Source organism: Mustela erminea, chromosome 7 (genome assembly GCF_009829155.1).
Source record: "Mustela erminea isolate mMusErm1 chromosome 7, mMusErm1.Pri, whole genome shotgun sequence".
Lineage (NCBI taxonomy): Eukaryota > Metazoa > Chordata > Mammalia > Carnivora > Mustelidae > Mustela > Mustela erminea.
Window position 1 is genome coordinate 21,185,122 of NC_045620.1, and position 22,537 is coordinate 21,207,658.

A 22,537-nucleotide genomic window follows, 5' to 3' on the forward strand; every position below is an offset into this window, starting at 1 on the left:
CTTGCAGTCACAAGTTGCCTTTTAGAGGCTCCTGAAACATTTTGTAGCATTAAATGATCTGCCCACCAGTCCCGTGGATTAGCTACCATGACCATGGTGTTGCCCTGACATAGTTCTCCCACTAATCCAAAAAGGGTTTCTCTTACCTGCCACTTCGGATCAACAGCCAGTTATCCCCCTTACCCAAAGGAAGATACTGAGATTCTCCTGCCATCCAAAACTACCCTGCCTTCCACCAACCCTCTCCCTTCAGTGAGCTGATTTGGGGGCAGATCCCTAAAGCAGCGCTAGTCTCCCTCACCCTGCAATCACCACCACACCTTCGTGGCACGGCAGATACTCCACTCATAGTTCCACACCTGAACTCTTCAACAAACCTGTGCCCAGGCGCTAAGAACAAAACTGTTGTGCATTTACCTCTCCCAGTCCTCCCCTGGTGTTTGACATATCAGAAATGCCCACTAAGCCTTTGATGAATAAGACAGGAAGGTTTGCTCTGAGGAAGAAGTGAGCCAATGAAGAAGTGAGCCATGTAAAGCAACTGAACAATACCCGACTGAGAGTAACTGAAGGGAAGCAGTGGTGATGTTGCTGTGGTGGTTGTAGTGGTGGTGGTGGTGGTGGTTGTTGCTGAAATAGGCTCCATGCCCGCATGAAGCCCAATGCAGGGCTTGAACTCATGACCCTGAGATCAAGCCCCATGTCAGGCTCTGCATTCAGTGTGGTTTCCCTGAGATTCTTTCCCTCTCCCTCTCCCTCTCTCCCTGCCCCTCCTCCTGCTCACATGCTCACTCGCTCTGTAATACATAAATAAATAAGATCTTTAAAACAAAACAAAACAAAAAGACCAAAGCTGAGACCAAGAGTCACATGCTTAACCAACTGAGCCACCCAGGCACCCCAGTGGTGGGTGGTTTAATAGACTCTGAGTCAGACTGCCTGGGTTTGAACCTGACTTTAGCCACTTAATTCATTTCTCTAAGCCTCAGTTTCTCATCTGTAAATAATACCATAAAGTTACCTCCCAGAGCTACTGTAAAGAGTCAATAAATGAATATATATATAATATATAAAAATTAAGAAAAAGGCCTGGCCTATAAAAAGCTATGTGTTTGCTCTCATTTCTTCTTCTCCCGCCACTACCATTATTATTTTGTCTATCTTTGTTTCTAGAATGTAAGCTTCTTAAAGACAGAGATTATATCTTTTGTCTCTATATATCCACAGCTGCCTGCTTAATCAAATGGCCTCAATTTAATTTTATATCAGGGTGCTTTAATTTAAAAAAAGAAAAGAAACATAAGCAGGGACTCTTGAAGTTACATATGCCTCATTCAGATGCTGAGGGCCTGGGCAAAGACCACCTCTCCAGAAATCTGGATTCTGCAAGGAAAATAATCTAGACTATTTAGTCTATTCTTTAAAACACACAGACAATATCCTTACCATTGTTTTTCCCCCCTTATTATTTTTAATCGTAACATTTATATATTTTTTATAATTATAAAATATTACTTTTTATAGAAAACTGGGAAAAGACAAACTTCAAAAAAATAAACAGGGGCGCCTGGGTGGCTCAGTTGGTTGAGCAACTGCCTTTGGCTCGGGTCATGATCCCAAGGTCCTAGGATCGAGCCCCACATTGGGCTCCCTGCTCAGTGAGGAGCTTGCTTCTCCTTCTCCCTCTGCTCTTCTGCCTACTTATGTTCTCTTGCTGTCTCTCAAAACAAAAACACAAAACAAAACAAAAAAACCACAGAAATCATCCGTTATCTCAGTGACCAGAAATAACCACTGGTAATATTCTGGTAGATTTAAGTAGTTTTTCTAAACTCCTAACCTCCCCCACCTACCACCCCCCCAAAAAAAAATTAAAAAGGAGCCTACACAGTATACAGTTCTATATTCAATTTTTGCTATTGTTGTTAACATAGGCTGACACAATTTCTCTTATCATTAAGCATTCTTCTACAATAGGAAAAGCCAGTGTCAGACGCAGCTGTCACTCCTTCTCCCAAGGCAAAATCCCTCTTTGAACCCAGCGCCCTTCCGTGGTTAGCCCAGACATGACTTCAGAATCCTTCTCAACACGGTGTTTCAAGAAGAAACCACTAATCAGTCCCACAGTGGGTGTAGGAGATTAAGCCCATCTGAAATTTCTATTCTAAATAACACATTTTAAAAAGCTACATGGTATTTCCTTATGTGGATCTATCATAATTTATTTCACCAGTCCCCCCTTTGTCAGACATTCAACTGGTTTCCAATCTTTTCCCTTATAACAAATGACACTAAGATGTATGTATTCATCAGTACCGTGTTAGGATAAATTCCCAGGAAGGTGCCCAGGCAGAAAGAATAAATAACTTAAGAGATTTTGCTATAGCCTGCCATAAAGGTCCCAGCAGTGTCAGGAGTGTCTATTTCCTCCCGACATTCCTCAAAGCCAGTATTATCTATTTAAAATCTCCTCTAATTTGAGAGAAGAAATAGAACATTTTTTATTTTGCATTTCTGATAATATGTTAAAATTCTATTAATGTTTACTATTATTTGTGTTTCTTTTTGACCACTTTTATATAAGGGTGCTCAACTTATTCACTGATTTATAAGCACTCTATATATTAAGGAAATTAATCTCTGCCATATATTGTAAAAAAAAAAAAACCAATAAACCAGTGAAAAATATTTGCCCTTTAATTTTTACACTGTGCTTTTTAACATAAAAGTTTTTAAAAGTCTGAGTAGTTAAATCTTAGCCTTTATGAACTCTATGCTACATGTGCCTTGAGTAAGATTTTTTCCTACGCTAAGATCAAATATATTTTACGATATACCACTTCTGTGTTTATACATATTTAAATGTTTAGGAGTAAGTAATTCTGAGATATATTTTAGCATATGAAATAGGGCAAAGATCTAGCTTTATTTTCTGCAAATGTTTGGCCAGTTGTCCCAAAACCATAATCTATCCTTTTTCCACGGATCTGAAGAAATACCACCTCTATCATACACTAAATTTTAATGTGTACTCTAATCTTTTTATGGGCTTTTCACTCCATTTCATGGATTTTTTTGCAAATTCCTGAGCCAGGACCAACCACATTTCCACCTTATCATGGCATATTTTACCTCTGTTATTACAAAACACTCCTTTGTTCTCCTTTTCCAATGCTTCCTTATCTATTCTCACCTGCTTATTATTCTAATTTCAAAATTATTTTTCTCAAGATTCTCCTCCACACCAGTTTTTTTTTTTTTTAAAGATTTTATTTATTCATTTGACACAGAGAGATCACAAGTAGGCAGAGAGGCAGGCAGAGAGAGAGAGAGGAGGAAGCAGGCTCCCCGCGGAGCAGAGAACCCGATGCGGGACTCGATCCCAGGACCCTGAGATCATGACCTGAGCCGAAGGCAGCGGCTTAACCCACTGAGCCACCCAGGCGCCCCACACCAGTTTTTTAAAGGCTGCTTCATCTATGCTTACAAACAGATTATCCTTTCAGATCACTCGGCTCCTTATCACCTAAGGCGTGGAAGCCAAATCAGAATCAAGACTTGGGAGGGATGGTGTCCAATTTAGGTATTGAGACAGTAGATCTGTATAATCCTTGAACCTGAAAGGCTCAGTAAATTCTAAGGCTTATTTGCCTTACATGAATACTAGGGAGTAACTTGCAAAAGACTTTTACAGTTCACTGGGAAGAACTGGCAAGGGCATTAACAGTCTAAGCAAAGTCATGTTGAGTGCAAGGAAAAGGTTTGGGACCTTGGGGTATAATCAATGAATGAATGTCACCCTGGAGAGAAGCCTCTTGGTGGCATCCTGCAGGGCTCCATCCTTAGGCCTGTTTTTTGTTTTTTAAAGATTTTATTTTTAAGTAATCTCTACACCCAATGTGGAGCTCAAACTCACAACCCCAAGATCAAGAGTCACATGCTCTTCCATCTGAGTCAACCAAGCGCCTATTAAGCCTGTTTTTGATGAACAACTTGGGTGAAGATATATAAACGGCAAACGTTAACAAATGTCATATGACACAAAGCTTATAGAGATAGTGAACACAGCAGTCGACAGAATCAATTCAAAAAGTTCCTGACAAGCAATAATGATGGGCCAAATCCAACAGGATGAAAATTACCTAGGATTCACACCGAATACTGCACTGAACCATAGTCAGGTACAAATGCAGGGGTGAGAAAGATACAGTTTAGTGAGAGCACATGTGCAGAAAGGACTTGATGGTTTTAGTCAATTTTAACTGCAATGCAAATCAGACCTGAGACAGTTCTGCCAGGCAGAACTTCATCTCTGGACGCCCAGCACCGGGCAACACTCCCTGGTCCACCACAGAAATTTGGCAGATACCTGCCAAAGCAAGGAGCAGAGGAAAGTAGCTGCCACAAAAGCTGCTGTGGTTTTAGCCTGCTTAGAAGAAGATACTTAAGACTTAGCATGCAGATCAGATGACCCTTAAGGTCTAGGACATCTGTTATAGGAACCATACTTTATGTAGAAACCTAAGGAAACAATTCAGGGAAGCAACTGAGATTATAAGGAGTCTAGACATCCTCTCATAAAAATGTGTTGAAATTCTTTTTCATTCCAAGTTGAAATCTTAGGAGTTAGAGCTGCCAAAGATGAAACAGGTTTCTTTGTAAAGTTAGATCCTTGTCACTGGGGGTAATTAATAATGAGTGACATAAAAAAAAAAAGATCAAGGAGAAGGAAGAATGGACTGCACCTTTCAGTCCCTTCCAACTTGGAAATTCTTCTTCCAACTATGCAGTTTTAACCCAATGTTTTTAAGTTTAGAAAGTCATAAAATTATCAAAACAAAACCAACAAAATAAGCAAAAATTCAACTATGAGGAGGGAAACATCAAAAATTACCACTGGGTCCAGTGTTACATTAATAATGAGTTACAGTAGGAAACGCCTGGGCTTGGGAATGAGACTCACCGGGGTCATACCCCAAGCCATATTTATAGGCTGTGTAACCAAGCGTAGTGTGTCAACAAGCATTCATGGGACATATCTTAGGTGCCAGTCACTGTGCTGGGCACTGAGGAAATACCAAATAACAAAACAATCCCAGCTACTGTCCTCACAGAGCTTCTAGCAAGGCACAAATCTAAACAATTTATTCAATGCAATTAATTGTAAGGATGTCCAGTGTCGCCCAAGAGAACTGTTACTGGAACATAGATCACAGGGCCCCAGTCTGAACAATGCAGACAGAGAATATTAACTAATCTATTTCTAAACTTCAACTTCCTTAAACTTCCTAGCTAAATTATAGTGAGGATTAAAAGAGATAATAAATGTAATGTGCCTAACAACAGCAGGCACATAGCAGGTGCTCAATAAATCTAGATAACTTCAAGTCTGCTCTGCTCTAAAAAAATGTTCTTCTCTTTTGGCTGACCAAGAATAAGCTTACTCATTTAAAGCACACACTACAATATTTGTAGAGGACTGACCGTCTAGGGATTAGACATACCTTTAGAAACAGCTGATGCATAGCTGGAAGAAAGGATCAAGCTAGAGGTCAATGGGAAAGCAATAGAGCAACATATTAAAACAGTAACCCAGTCTCAGGCAGGGTCATCAATTCCATCTGGTATGACAGAGAATATTCTGTTCATCTGCCCATGTACATTTGCTTCAGACCAGCAGGATGTTCTCCTTCAACCACAAGAGTGAATGTTAGCAAATGACCAGTGAAGCAAAAAAATACCAGAAAAGCAAAAGAAACCAATGAGATCTCCCGCAATCATAAAACCAGCTATCAATGCATAGGAAGTATGACGTTTCTTGAACCCAAATGAATCAGCAATTATCAAAGTGTGGTCCTGGGACCCCATGGTGGGGTAGGAGGTAGCCAGAGATCCTTCAGGAGTCTACAAGGCTAAAACTATTTTTAGGGTAAATCCAAAACATTATTTGCCTTTTTCACTCTCATTCTCTCAGGAGTGTACGGCGGAATATTCCAGAGGGCTGCACAACACGTGGTGCTATCATTGCCCTGAGGGCAATAAAATGTGTGCTTATATATTCTAAAATTTCCTAAGATAAGCACTTTGGGGTACTCAAAAATTTAAGAGTACAAAGGGGTCCTGAGCCACTAACCTAAAGAATTCCAGCCCTACAAAAATGAAGAGGATGAGAGAAGGGGCACACTCTACTCGGTGTGATGTTCGGGAGAATGATCACACAGTGCAAAGCAGACGCTGTGTAAGGAGAATTGTCAATTGAATCTGAAATGCAGCCAGATGAAGAGAGGCATTTTTGGGTATGCAATCAAAATGACAATTGCATATATGGGAAAATAAATCTGAACGTTTCTGATCTCAACCGGAAAGCTTCATTCAAATATGCTCTAGCAATTTTCATCTTAATTGCACCTCGCTGGTCTAGAGAATTATAAAAGACACTGCACCAGTAAGAATTCAAGAACTCAAGGTTAAAACACAATGTAGTTTCCTAACTGCTTTTGGATATGAAAAAAAATGTTCTTTATGCATAATTTCAATTTTCAAATGTTGTGACTTAAAAACTAAAATAGTGTATAAATTTGTCTGGATGGAAAACACTACTGTTGCTGTTTTTTTGTTTTTTGTTTTTTAAACAAAATATTTTCTTAGAAACACTTTATAAATGGTAACACTGGAGCATCTGTGGTACCTAAGATGTAGATGGTGAATATAACCCACAGAAACTCAGTACTCTACACTGACATAAGTACACCTACAAGCCAACAAAGGCAATATTAGCATTCCAAGAAGTACTGTGTTTCTTAAATTTCTAGTGTTACCAACCTACAGCACAGCTTCCTCATACTGTATCTTCAAGTTCCAAGCAATGGGAATGTAGTAAGGATGACCTCAACTGTGTAAGATCACTCATATTTACTGAGCACCTACAGTATGGCAGGTACTGTGCTAGGTACTACAAACAGAAACAAACAAGACACAGTCTACCTCCTGAAAGGCACATGGAGTCTAATGCAGGAAAACCACTGAGTAAAGAAATAATAATAGACCAAATGACAAAGATGTTAAAAACTGATCCAATTCACCGTGGGCAAGAATTTAGGGAAAGAGACCTCCTCGTGGGAGAATAAAAGGCCAGGGTGTGAAATCTGGCAGGAGCTTTCAAAGTTTAAAATACATTCTCTTCAACTGGGAATTTAACACTTAGATATCTATCCCACAGAAATAATGTGCACTAAGACACATGTAAATGGAGGTTCACTGCAGCATTGTTCACAAAAGTCAGTATTTAAAATAACCAAATATCCATCCAAAGAAAAAACTGTAAATAAATTGCAGTATCTTCACACCACGAAACACTCCACACCAGTCACAAAACACAAGGTAAACATGCATGGAAAGATCTCCTGTCATGTAGGTAAAACCATCAAGGCTCAGAATATGTACAGTATGATTTAGGTAGGGGAATGGCTTCCATATGTAAATGTATGTACAGAAAACAATCTAAAAGAAAACTCACAGAGACGATCTTTGGAGAGCGAAATGGAGAGGGGGTCTGTACAGTGAAGGAGAACTTTCATTTTTTACTTAACCTATGCACGGTTGGTGTTTTTTATAATGACAGCCTGCTCGTGTGCTACTTGTGTAATCAAACACACATATACAGACACACAGACACAGTGCAGTCTTACAAGTGCTGCTACATGGTAGAGGTCAGCACTAAACTGACAGGTCTCTCATGTTGGGAGGGCTGAGCTCTGATCAAGCTACTCCTCCTGTTGAAGACGGTTGTGGCCTGGGTCTGGTAACAAGGCTCTCCTCTCCCTACACCTCCTCACCTATAGCACAGAGAGGACACACTGAATCACATGAGCCTCACTAGGTTGCCAGGAGGACTCTGTGCCTTTGTTCATGCCAATCACACTGCCTGGCAGACCTTTCTAGGTTCTTTTCTGCCTATTAAAATAAAAATCATTCTTCAAGGCCCAGCTCAAATACCACCTCTTCTGTGAAGCCCTCAACTTGCCCCCAACTTGGTATTCATGGTTTCTTTCCCTATGCTCCCACAGCCCTCTGCTTGTATCTCTTTTAAAGTATATTTCCTTCTACCCTGCATTTATAGTCAGTCTCCCTAGTACCCTATAAACTGGAGTACAAAGACTGTACGATTCAACTCTTAATTGCCTAGAGGCCTTGGGTCTATTAAGATTCATTAAAAGTGTACGTCCTAAGAGGCAGAAAGACAGGGAAGGAAGAAAAATTTAGAACATTAAAATCTGTATAAATATGAAAATTCCTTTAGTTAGAATTCATTTTTTTCCCTACCTAAATCAGACTGTATATATTCCACACCTTGATTTTTCTGGTCACATACAGGTGCTCTTTCCATGTCAGTACTCATCAGGATGGACTAGAAGACACCAGATTCCTCATGACGGCACCACACAGCACATGGAGGCACAGGTGTGGTAAAATCACATGAACTGTCATTTCGTGAGCACCTACTGTGTGCCAGGCACTGAGCTAAACACCTGCCATCACTCTCACTCAGTCTTCACAATAACCCTGTGAAGGAGGTATTCTTTATGCAGATGAGACACCTGAGGCTAAGAAAGGAGAAGCGACTTATTCAAGGTCATGTAAGAATCACACCCATATCTGTCTAACTGCAAAGTCTTGGACATTTTTCTCACCAGTAAAGCTATCACTGATGACAGGCATGGTCCATTTTCTTTGCGCCTTGAGAAGAACAATACAGAAAAGAGCTAACTTAGTAGTCCAGATCTTTAGAAGACTCTAGTCCTAGGTTGGCATCTGGGAACTTGGCTTTTGAAAGGTTCCCTAAGTGGTAAGGGGGTTTTGCTTACCTGGAGCATTTAACTTCTGCTTTCCTTCTGGGAGAGTAGAATTTTGATAGTCACTGCTGACAGAAAAGGCCTACATAACTTGTCCTCAATAAATATCCTGGACTCTTTAGTCTCACTCAAATGGGCTTCCCTGGACAGAAACACCACACATGTTGATGTATTTCACTGCTGGAGAAAGGAACATGTCTGCGTGTATCCCAGGAAGAAAAAAGACAAGGAGCCTATGCATGAACTCCAGAGTCTGACTGATCTGTCTTTCCCTCCTGCTGATCCTGCTGTGTGCCCTCGAATACCACTGGCTCAGAGCCTTGAGTGTTTGCAGTGATTTCCCAGATAGGTGGGTTGTCCTGGAACTCCTGACACAAATCACAAATCCAAAGCAGGCAAACCAAACAAAAAACAAAACAAAAACAACAAGCACAACACATAGGAGGAAAGAAGGTTCAGCAAAACAGAGCCTTACTTCTCTGGATTATCTGGAAACTTGATCCGTAACTCTTGGTTTTTGTAAGATCTTTTCTCAAATGTAAGGATCATTTTCTTCACGGAGCTCTCATCTAGAGGTTCCTCCTGGTACAAAGGGAACAAACAGCAACAATTTCAGTCCAAAGGGATTTCTGATTCACTGATCACTACTTGTTTTCCCCAGCTCTTAAATGGTATTCTGCCACTCACATTTCTGGGTTAAATATACAGTACATACTTATCTCCCCCATTGGAAAGAAGGTTAAGGGTCTAGATCACATGCTACTTTGTATCACTGTCTCACAACTAGTTCAGGAAGCTCAGTTTAAGGTTTGAAAGATGGCTCATTCAACAAATATTTCTTGAGCATACTGTATGCCATGGAATAAGCAACAATATTAGATAGTATTATTTAATACTTACCCATCCTTCTTGTTGTACAGGTAAGATAACTCTCAGGTTTAAAAGAACGTGTTCAAGGTCAAACCCTGAGTCAGTGACAGCAGACCTCAATCTTTCCTCCGCCCCGGCCAGGGGTCAGCAAACTCCAGTCCACAGGCCAAATCCAACTCACAGCCTATTTCTGGACAGCCCATACCATAAGAATGCTTGTTAAATAGCAACAGTCACAGCTTTGCATTTCTTACACATTACTGTTTTGGGTCCTTACTAGCTGCTGAGAAGGAAATCAGAGAGGCCCAATACAGCATCAAGAATTTAGGAAACTCACTCAGGGGAGACATAAAAAACTAGTAGACCATACAGTGTTCTTATTTCAAACACTGGAATAATAACTACAAAGGTAAATAAAATGAATTTTTGTAAACAGAATCATTTCCCCCCAAAAAATCTACATTAAGATTTCAGGAACGTTTTCTCCTCCGCTTCTTTTCAAGGTTACAGTCACGTGCTGTGATGCACTCTGCCTCTCTTACACCCAACTCCTGGCTTCACAGTTTTTGTGGCCACTGACCACAGCTTACAATTAAAAGCAATACAAAGACTGCTATTAAGAGAACCAGAAACAGATCCTTTTGGAAAGCACTGAATCATCTCATAATTGTATAAGTACTCAAAAGTGTTAGATATTATTTTATTAAATTTCAGTGTTCATATGTTGGGGTTTTTTTGTTTTGTTTTGTTTTCTTTTATGTTCAGCTAGCCAATATATATCGGGTTTTATGTAGGAGTTATTTATAAATTTGTTTTGGGCATGACAGATTTCTTAGATTTTATCAATGACTCCTGGCCCCCGAGGGCCTCTTTTGGACTCCCACCCCATGCCCAGTTATCTGTAGCGTAAAGAGAAATTACAGAAACTGAACTCAGTGTCCTGGCTCAGTCAGGACTCAGAGTCAAGCTTCACTACTCACTAGCCACATGGCAATATTACCTTGCTGAATATAATCCTCAAACCCTCACCAAGTCCAATTGCCTCTACCTCACAAGTCCTTGAATTCAACCACTTGGCATTCAGAATAAAATTCTAAATCCTTCACATGACCCATGTAAAGAAGGTCTGGCAGGATCTAGCCCAGACAATCTCTCCAACCCCCAACCAGACAATCTCTCCAAAACACCCCTTTTGGTGGCCCACGTCTATTTGTTCACTGCTGACTCTCCAGTGCCCACCACAGTGCCTGGCGCATAGCAAGCTCCCAGGGAAGATGTGCTGAAGGAAGGCAAGCAGGCAGGGAGAGATGGAGGGGGAAAATATTACCTGTCTCTTTCAAGGTCATGGAGATGACCTATAGAGATAGATGGGCATAAACTGTTGTACAAACGAAAGGATGCTTCCTTAACGTAAACCCTTATGGTTCTACTAGCAACAGGGACGATGTATCCAATGTGCCACATGGATTTCACTACATAATCTAAATTTTTAGGAAGGGTTAAGTCACTTTCAAACAACTTCAATCGCCACTTCTTTTCTTTCCCCTAGCTAACATCTTGCCCACTCTGTAGAAAAAAAATGGTTTAATAGTACAGCTCTCACAGGATCCCCCAAATCTTAGCCTCTCCAGGGTTTGGCCTTCCCTCCTTTAATTTCCCTCCAACGCTGGGGGAAAACTGAATTATCCGTCTTAGTCATCGACCACAGCAGTATCTCCAATAGCTCAATGTCAGAAACCAGAAGGAGATTTCAGAAAGATGAATGCTGGTGATGTAGCACAAAAAGGACAATAATATTTTACAAGCCCACGTGACTTTACAGGGGCAAACATCACTTGTTTTTCATTAAATGGGACTTTGGTGGCAGTGAGAAAATAACTCCTGGACTTGCAGTCTTCCATGTGTCATTTTTACAAAGCGATCTCTTTTTCCCTTGTCCCTTAACAGAAGGCCTGGTCCCACACTACATTTCTGTCTCCCAGGCTAGAAACCACTTACCCATGACAGCTACTATCCTAATCCTCCAGTACCAGCCTTGCCCTACATGGGAATTATACCTGCCAATTAACTGCTGCTGCAGGGCTAACAGATTGAGCCGAAGCTAGTGAGGAGGGCGGGAGGGAGAAAGGGAAGAAGGGGGAGTGGAGAGCAAAGGAAGAAGGGAGGATGAGCTACACACACTGTTTGTCTAAGCCAGCAGGGTTACTGCCCTCAAGAGAGGAAATTCAGGACTGTCTCCCACCACAGATTTCCAAAGTATCACCATCTTTTAGGGGCAGACCCCAAATTAGCACTGGTACAAATCCTAATGAGGAGAGAGTTATTGTCACAACACAGTAAAGACCTTTTTGGAATATGAATCCATTTTTTTTTTCTTTCTCAGATTCACACTCCAGCTTCATTTTTTAAATCCAAACTTAGCATCATGTCTTTCAGGGAACCAGAAAACAGCTGGCTCTTAAGAATCTATTTCCATAATTCATATTGAACAAAATGCCAGAGTGAAATAACATACAAGTTAACACTTAAGGATATAAAAAGACACTTAGGTAAGGTCATTTTATTTTTAATCACTGGCATTTTACCTCTACTCTTTTTAGCTTCATTTATTCATTCAATAAATATTTATTAAGGCCCTCCAAGAGCTAGGCACTGCACTGAGTGCTAGAGATACAGCTGTGAACAAACAGAGCCAGTCCCTCCTTGCCTAAAAGGTGAAGGAGAGGATAGCAAATGAGGAAAATACACAAGCCAGGATTTCAGATCACGGTAAGCGCCATGAAGAAAATATACTGACCAAAGTGTAGGAGAATGACTTACATGTCTATCTCAGAGAGAGGAAAAGTTTCTTTGAGGAGGAAACATCTGAACTGAGACCCAAATGAGAAGAAAGAATCCCACCATGCAAAGCCTTAGGGGAAGAGCATTCCACAAAGGGCACAGAAGAAAAAAGGTCCAGAGGTAGGAATGAGTACGCATTAAGGCATCCTGAGGACGAGCAAATAGTACCTCTTTTCCAAAACTGTATTTTTTCAGTTACACCTAAATACCTAATCTCTTACCTCCACCTTGAACTTCTCCACCTCTGTTGCTTTGCTAATGCCATCTCAACTGAAAAGCCTTCTTTCACCAATCTGATAAAATTCTGCTCCTCTTTCAAAGACTAATGACTACATTAAAAAATGGAAGTGCCGTCCATGTGTCCAGTCTGGGAGGCCTCCCTGACCCTCCCCAGTCAACAGCAACAAGCCCACAGTTCAGTGCTCAGGCCTCGATTAGGACACATAATCCAGAATACTTTTAAAATGATCTTCACAATTTGAAAATGCTTTCCAACTCCATTATCACACTTCCCCTTCATGTCAACACTGTGCAGTAAGTATTCTTAACCCTATTCTACAGATGAAGCTGCAAAGCTCAGAGAAATTAAGGATTTGACCTAAAATGACAGTCTAGAGCCACTGAGTCTGGGCCAGCCTAGCCTGCCACCTTACCTCCTCCTCTTCCTCCTCGCCCTCTCTGTCAATAATCTGCAGCAGTCTCTTTTTGTCATCATCTGCTTCTTCTACCACCGTCATTTCCTCTTCCCGATAGCGGCCACGGTCTCGGGGACCAGCTTGCCTCCGACGCATTTTCAGCTCTTCCTCTTCATCATCCCGGGGACGTTTTGTGCCCCTGTTGGGCTGAGAAAGAAAAAAAGAAACATGGGATTCCAGAGCTGGAAAAGACCTAGAAGGGCACAAATAGCAGACATTCTAGAAGCTTTCAAGGATTCACCAATGAAAAGCTCCACAGTATGATTTCTCCCACAAAATGAAGCTCCAAGTGATTCTATAAATATATGACTGAAGTCTCCAGTCTCCCACAAGGGAGCTGGCTTTTTTTTTTACAGAATTTTTTTAATATGCAAAGTTTTATCACTTTACAAAAGTTGCTGTGTATACAGAAATCACATGGAACACAGACACTCTTGAGATGGGTTAGGCTCAATTTACTACTTATGATACAATCCCCAACACCAAACCCTTTGCAAGGTTTTAATTCACGTCTAAGAAAGAGTACAGTCACTAGCAAGTACTCCATACAGAGAAGATTACATATGTAACATCCAAGGGTCTATTGCACTCTGAAGTCCTACTTTACGGAAGAGCTGGGTAGAGTAAGGGCCAGAGGTAGTATTACCCAAAGTCACAAAGCCAGCAGCAGCACTGAAAACACAATCAGTGCTTCCTGACTTCTGGTCCAGGGCTCTGGCTGCCACACTGTTAGGTCCTCGTTTTGCCTTTGACACTGCAGTCCATGAAGGAGTTCTTAACAGCGGCCTTCCATTAAATTGGAATAAAATGAAACACTACTGGAATGGGCTTCAGAGCTGAGGAGAGACAGCACTGCACCAGGAATCAAAGAGCCCAATGTCTCCAAGCAGCTCAGGTTACTACTGGTGCAGCTCTGGGCACGTCATTAATCTCCCTATACCTTCGCTTCCTCATCTTCAAATGGCAAATGGAAATTCTAGCCTTTTTCTCTGTGAACTTCAAAGGACGCTTCTATGTGTGTGTATTTTTACCATTCTTTCCCCAGCTTCACTGAGATATAATTGACATATACCATTGCATACAATGTGATATTGACTCATGTATATATTGCAAAATGATTACATTTGTTAGTTAGCTAACACCTCCATCACCTAGTAAAATTACCCTTTTTTTTTTTTTTGGTAGTGAGAACTTTTAAGATCTACTCTCTTAGCAACTTTCAAGTATACTATACGGTATTGCTAACTATAGTCACTCTGCTATACATTGGGTTCCTAGAACTTATTCATAACTGGTAGTTTGTACTACAAGGTGCAAACTTCAGTGAAAGAATGCTTGGTAGACAGGGGCATATGGGTGGCTCAGTCCATTGAGCGTCTGCCTTCAGCTCAGGTCATGATCCCGGAGTCCTGGGATGGAGCCCTGCATTGGGTTCCCTGATCAGTGAGGAGTCTGTTTCTCCCTCTCCCTCTACTACCCTTACCCTCCCCCCGGGCTCATGCATGCTCTCTCTCTCTCAAATAAAGTCTTAAAAAAAAAAAACAAAAAAAAAAACGCAAACGACAACAGTACTAAACAAATAGAAAAGATTATTACTATAAGGTAATTCACATGATTCTGTCTTCCTCAATACAAGACATCTGTGTTAGGCTCATGAACTTTTCTTTATATGTTATGATAACTACACATAGTGTGTGATGACTACACACTAGTAGTGTGCTAGGTGCAACATGATTTATTAGGATCAACAGAAAAGAATGCCACATTTCCTGCCAACCTGCTAAGTTGTTTGGTGGTGATAAGAGACAAATTTCTACTATACACATTACACATCTCACCCTGTGGCTTATAACCCACACTGCTACTGAACTCCACTATCCCAGTGGTGCAAAGTCATTTCCCTCTATAGTCACATACCCTGCTGGTTCCACAAACCAGGTGTGCCAGTAAGTCTAAGCATATGACATTGCTTAGAAAACTCACGTTAGACAATTCGGTTTGTAGGTTACCACCTGCTATTTTTCACTCTGTTCCTAGCCTCCATGAGATAGATTATAATTTCATATAACACTCTATTCCATAAATACAAAAATTATAAGAATCTATTGTCATCATCACTGGTCGGCACTCAGATAAGAGGAGAAAAAAGAAAGAAATCAACATGCCAGTCACCATGGACTACAAGCAAAAGGAGGTGGTGGTTTTCATGTGAGAAAGGAAGGAAAGGTAGCTTGATCCTAAAGGAGGGCAGACTTCAAACCAGAAATCTGTAGCTCCCCAGCAGGTAAGGAACTTCAGCCCCCTGGGAGCACTAATTCTTTCAGGCTCATAAAACGAGGCCTGCTGCGATTCTGATTAGCGTGAGGCTGCTGCAGCAGTCAAATCAAAGCACGAGCTCCATAGTTCTCCACGGAAAGGAGATTTCTGGATTGTTTATCTCTGAGGGCAGAGAGAAAAGGCAGTGGACCACAATTAAAAGGAGAAAGCCAAATACCGCCACACTTAAGAAATGCAAACCTAAAGAATACTGGCAGTCTCTGGAATACATCTTCCAATCTACTTTTTTAAAACAAACATTTCAAAGGTAGGGGAGGAGTTTCACTTTTACCTCTAATAATTGTCCTTGAAATAGCACTTTCCTCCTGCAGAACTTAAAGCACCTCTCTTAATCTTCACCGCATCTCTGGGCAAGAGAAGTAGGTTAACAGTTCTATTTTCTAAGAGGGGAGACAGGATGCCTGAGATCCTTTAATAAACTCCTGCAAAGACAACCTGGTCCCTTCTCAAAGTTGAACCTGATCTCCGGGAAGTTTGCTAATCTATCATGATGCCAGGGCCCTAACTGAGACAGTCAAGATCATATGACTTGGTCAAGTTAAAATGATATTTGTTAAACCATTCATTCAACAAACGATGTATTGAAGAACGGCAGGACTTGAAGGTCTTCAAGTAATAAGGCAGCCCAGTGGCAGTCCCAGGCTTCCATCTGGGTCACGTCTAAATGGGGAAACGAGGACAGACAGGGCCAGGATGGATTCTTGAAACAAGAATAGCTCTGTTAATCTTTAGGAATAGTCTAAGCATAACACCCCTAAGAGGGCAAATTTCAGGTTCGCTAACTCTTTCTACAACTCCCTGCTCTGTCACACGGGACCATCCAGCTCGAGCTCCTCTCAGGACAACTCTCCAGGGGAGCAAAGCAGAACCCCTCAGGGTGCTCTGCCATGATTCCTTCACCAACATCATCTGCTCCCACCTCCAGCGGATAGGTAAGGCGTTCAAAGGCCCAGAGATATTTTATTTCAGCCATTTTTTTCTCCCAGGGCAAAATTTCACGAACTTTTGTTCTTCTCAACAAGCGTTGTCTCTTTTTCAGACACTAACCCTCCAAAAGAGAAGTTTCTACTCATATCTGAAATTTGACCACTCTCAAGAATAAAGTTTAGGATTTATTTCTTTAACAAATATTTATTAAATGCCAACTATGTATAAGGCCTCTGCTGGCCACTGGGACATAAATGTAAGACAAGCATTGCTTTACTATCATGGGGCTTAACAGTCTAGGACATAGCTGCCCAATTAAAATGAAATGCAAACCTCAGATGTAATTTAAAATTTTTTAGGGGCCACATTTTAAAAAGTAAAAAAAAAGCAGATGAAATTAATTTCAATGTTTTTAATCCAATATGTTTAAATAGTATTTTAACATGTAATCAATATTTTAAAAATTACTAATGTGATATTTTACTTTTTTTCATACTAAACAAGTCTCTGAAATTTGGCATATTATTACATTCAGAGTGTATCTCAACCCAGACCCAGACCCATTTCACATGCCCAACAGCCATATACAGCTAGCAGCTACCATACTGGCTACCATAGGTCTCCACAGGTCTAGAAGATTTTCATCCAAGGGCTTCCTGATCCCTGATAAAGACAAAATGGAACCATCTTTCCAGCAACCCTGCATAAAATACAGACTCATAGAAAGCTGAAGTCCTATTTGTGAAAGGTCCCCACAAAAATTTATAAAGCTAACAAGATCCTGACCTGGAAATAAACGTCTACATTGTATTTGCCAATATTTGCTATGGAGAGAGGGAGAGAGTGATCAGTTCCCAAAACAAAGCAAGAATATATAAGTGGGGAAGAATCTCAGAGCTGTCAGATGGATCCAACTACAGAAGAGCCAAAGGGCTCTGGATTCAGGAAGGGAATACAACACTTGCAGCCGGTCATAGAGGTCACGGCTCAGGCATGAGCTCTCCTTGTGTCTTACAAAACCAATCCCAAAAGGATTAAGCCATTCTTACCAGTCACCTTTGGAGATTAATTTGTTTTGGTATCTGAAAGGTGTTTGGAATCCCTCAAGATGAAGGAATGACAAAAGAAACTGTTACTCATAAAGTCATTTCTTGGTTTCTGCTGCCCACAAGACTAGAGAAAAAATGATTAACTCTTAACTTCTGATGTACCAGAACATCAGCCTTTAAGGATTTAAAAAATCTACTACATTCCCTGCCCTACTCCCAATAGGTGGTGAGTGGTATAAATGCTCTCTAAGCATTTGCCACCATCCAACCACACAGCTGGTAGCCTTTCTAGGTTACATAAAGGACTTCCACTTGTTCAAAGCTTATACAGTAAGCTTCAAGATTATATACATAAGATGCTATTACTTTCCCAAAATCTTGAAGCCTATTATGTGTGTGTGTGTGTGCGTGATGGATGATATATATATCCATCCCCCTGGAAACAGAAATCAAGACATCTCCACGAAAGCTTGGAAAGAGTTAAAGAATTAAGTAAGTAATCTGCCTAGGATACTCCCTGTGTACCCAGACAATATCCAACCTAAGCTGTAGGTTTCATTTTTCCCTCTCTCCCTCTCTATTTTTTTTTTTTAATTAAAAAGCAGTGAGAAGCTGTAGCTATAATGAGGAGCTGTGGGAAAATGCAGTTATATTGGGCTCAAAGTAATGTACCATAGGAAGAGGCTACATCACCAGAACGAATCCTAAATTAAAACTCCACTATGAAACCAACTCCATTTCCTCTGAGCATGCAATCTATATTATCGCATTTATGGTCTTGTCTCGACCTCAATTAGACTTGGGGTGGGGGTGGGAGAAAGGGGCCTTCTATAATAAGCAATAATGGCATCATTATGATAAATTATGAAAACACACAGCACAATTATTAATGTGAAGAGCACATCTATACCAGGATATAACAGTGGAGATGTTGGGGAGGGGGCAGCATCTAAGTAAGTTCAATATTCCAGGTTACCTGGGTTAGGAGGGGGTGATTTTCATAAAATGTACTTTCATGTTAATGGAAAAAAAAATAGGTTCGATTCTATTTAAAAAATGGAAAAAGTCAAAGGAAATCTTCTGTAACCTCATAATAAGCCAGGAATTTTTCACCTAGCACCAAGAAGCTTCTGAACTTCAGAAAAGGGACTTCCGACTAGGGGCATGAAGTACGATTTCCTCAATATCAAACAATGGGAAAGACTTAGAAATCTGAGCTCAAACGGATAATCTAGTTTATCCCTCTCTTTATAGAAATAAGGAAATCAGAGCTCTGTGGCTTTAAGCAATCTGTCTGTGATAGGCAATAATACAAAGCTTCTAATTCCCAATATAGTGCTTTTCCTACTTTGCAATACTAACTAGTCATTGCTAACCTATTTGCAATTGGTGATACCCTACATGGGGAATGAGTTTAGGAGTCAAATCTTTCTAAATTCAAATCCTAGTCCCTCTACTTAGTTAGCAGTCCTGGGAAGTAATTTAGGCCCTCTAAGCTTGAGTTTTCTCAATCTATAAGCTAGAAACAATAACACTTTCATACATTTATGTGTATATATGTATGTAAGCACAAAAAGGCCAATGTTTCTAGAGTGCCCAGCAGAGTTTGGCTCATAGAAGATAGTACATGTAGCCTCCACCTCTCGGACACACCTGATTCAAAAATCAAAGAACTCCAAGGTTGGAAAGGGTGTTAACCATTAATAGGTTTTAAAGGGAAAATCCTTTTTAAAAAATTTTTATGTCAAAATATGACAGGCCCCACCTGCTACTGCACCTTTTAATATCCAATGATTGAGAAAGAACACAAATATATTACTATTTTACAATACTTTAATTGCATTTGTTTTTAACTCCTATATTTACGAAAGATTTACACAGAGACAGAGAGATAGATTAATTTTGAGAGAGATTTTGAGAGACTGAGATTCATTCTACAGAAAATGCCTGTGTACATTTGTCTCAATTCACAATCTCCTACAGTAATTCTGAGCCACTAGAGACACCCAGACTAGGAAGTCTTGAATCTAACCCAATCATCTATTTGAGGTTTGAATCCCCTTTAAAACACGATCACTGGGTATAGACTGGGGCTTTCCTAACACTTCCAGTGAAACTTAACCCCTCCCTAAACCGTGCCCTCCCCCCCCAAATCTTTGGATCACTCACAGAGTTTGTTAAATTGAGGAGAAACCTTCCAACTTACAACTTTCTTCCTTGGTCCTTAATCTTCTCTTTAAAGCAATATAAACAAGATTAGTCCCACTCTCTCTTTTTAAAAAAAAAAATTTCAGATTATTTCATGACAGTCATCCTATTTCTTTCTTCCTCTATCATTACCTTTTCTTTTTCAGAATAAACACTTTCAATATGGCGGGGTGCACACAATGCAGGGGACAAAGGTAGGTATACAGATAATTAAATTCCTTCCTGCCATTAGGTTTCGTAATTTTAAAGCTTTCTGATACCTCTAAAGGTAATTAGACATATGGAATGTCACGAACCCAGGCTGTGGATGGATTGGTATAACCAACTTGAAATGCTCAGAAATCATCTGCTGTTAACCTCGCCTGATTACATTTTGTCAGAATAAAAGGGAATTTTCAAACATTCATTTTTACCAGATGGTAGTGAGTGGCCTGACCCAGAAGTTACAGATGAGCTGCAGTAATGAGTTTTCCCTTGCCTTTGCTGGCTGCACATTCACTGGTGACATTTTACAGCTAGGACTTCTGGCTCAATCAATATTTGCAGGCATGAAACCTGCCAAAGTTAACATCAGGGCTCCCTTGCAAATTTGCTTAAGGCACCAGAACTGAAAAAGCTCACAATCTCTAATGCTGCAACTACCATCAGCCAAAGTTCATAATCAGGGATCAAAGCCATCAGAGACAGAAAATTCTACCTACCTCAACTCAAAAGGTTATTGTGATGACTAAAACTCCTTACAAAGGGGCCCTATGTAAACTATCAAGCGCTATATCAATAAAGGATTATCATAGATATTTTTAAGAAATATCCAAGAAATATTCCAGGTATTCATACACAATTACATATTATGTCTTTATAAGAATTAAAGCTTAGGGAAAACAAAAATCAATGAATCATGACAATTTACTACCTTTTTTTTTCTGGAAGAAAACCAAGTACCAGAACCTCAAAATCTCAAAGCAAAATTATTGCAAATATAAAACAAAACTCTCATTTACTTGATTCCCAATTAAAAAAAAAAAAGGTACTGAGAACACAATAATTACTGGAGAACATGGGTTTTAACTGCCCACAAGGAGTCAGGGGTGGGGAGGAATCAATGTAACAAAAATTAAAATCACCAAGACTCTCACTTAAGATCTATAATCTGATTGGCTGACAAGTAACATGGATGTGATTTAGGATTTAAATCACTAGTCATTAAGATTCTACTTAATCCATTTATCCTACCAAAAAAAATCTTACTTCTTTTTAAAGCCTGAAATATCTTCATCTGACCTCCAAAGGGTGTGTAGATTCCCTTTTTTAAAAATACAAACTATACTTTAGCATCCATGATTTACTTTGACATCTTCTCTGATTAATTCTGCAGCTGCATCAGAAAGCTGAATGTTGATTCAGTTTCTTTATTTATCAAGGCTAACAGAGGCAGATACTTGTAAAATTGTTGGAAGGTAAACTACCCCCATTTTAGCAGACTTATTAGGAATGTTTTGTCAGTTACACCCGAACCATCATCATTCATTCATTCACTCAGGAAGTGTTTACTAAGCTAATAGAACCTGAACATCACTCTGTTAGGTGCTAGAGGGAGTATCAGACATCAATCCAATAACAATAACAACAGAATTGCACTGATCTAAAAGCAGCAGCATAGTACAATGCAAAGAGCAGCAAACCAATAATCAGAAAGAAAATGTAGGTGTTTGTGAATCACTTAAGAGTCACATGACCTTAGATAAGTCATTTGACTTATCAGTGCAGCATTTCTAAAAAAACGCTCTGCCCTTGCTCTACATCACAGGACTGTCTTAGTAAGATAAGGAAAGTAAGATTAAATAAGATAAAGACATAGCACTTTGAAAAGAAAACAGAAACTATGATTTAATTTCCCTTAATGACTGCAAAGTTCTAATATATACAACACTTTTAGATTTACTTAAAATCAGCTTTTGACAAAGAATATCATCACAATTATCACAAAAGAAAAAAAAAAACACCGAGCACCCCATAGGTATCTAGAAAGGGACCCAATGTCACTAGTAATGAGGAAAATGCACATAAAAACCATAAGACATCAGACTGGCAAAAAATGAAAAATTTAAAATCTAGCCATGTGTTAAAGTTGTGGAGAAACAGGAACTGTTAAAACTTGCTGATAGGGGGTGCCTGGGTGGCTCAGTGGGTTAAAGCCTCTACCTTCTGCTCATGTCATGATCCTAGAGTCCTGGCATAGAGCCCCATGCAGGGAGCCCGTTTCCTCCCCTCTCTCTGCCTGCCTCTCCATCTACTTGTGATCTCTGTCAAATAAGTAAATAAAATGTTAAAAAAAAAAAACTTGCTGATAGAGAAGTATAAATGAGTATAGGACTAACTGGTGATACCTAATAACACTGAAAATGCATATATTCTGACTACCCCAGCAATTCTTCTCCCAGGCATATACACAGAAATTGTCAGACATATGCACAAGGAAATACTTAAATAATGTTCACTGGAACATATCTGTAATAAGAAAAAAGAAAATTTCAACCATCACTGGCTGTACACATAACAATAATAAAATGTGTGGGACCAATAATCACCAAATTCAAGATAGTGATTGCTTCTAAAGAGAGTAATAAATTGGATTAGGGAGGGGGCACACAATAAAATGGGATTAGGAAAGAGTATATAGGAGACTTCAATTGTATTTATAAAATTTTATTTCTTAAAGATCTGAAGTAAATTTGGCAAAATGGTATGGTTATGCACA

At 39.9% G+C, this 22,537-nt stretch overlaps 1 protein-coding gene across 1 annotated transcript in view; it reads right to left on the minus strand.

Annotated features, from left to right (window-relative positions):
* Nucleotides 1-22,537, minus strand: part of CTNNBL1 (catenin beta like 1) — a 160,466-nt gene that overhangs the window by 113,587 nt on the left and 24,342 nt on the right. Inside the window, exons 2-3 of the mRNA XM_032350704.1 lie at nt 13,217-13,405; nt 9,328-9,434 (exon numbers count right to left, since the gene is read on the minus strand). Of these exons, the coding sequence (XP_032206595.1) occupies nt 9,328-9,434; nt 13,217-13,405 (296 nt within the window). The remainder of the gene's footprint in view (nt 1-9,327; nt 9,435-13,216; nt 13,406-22,537) is intronic.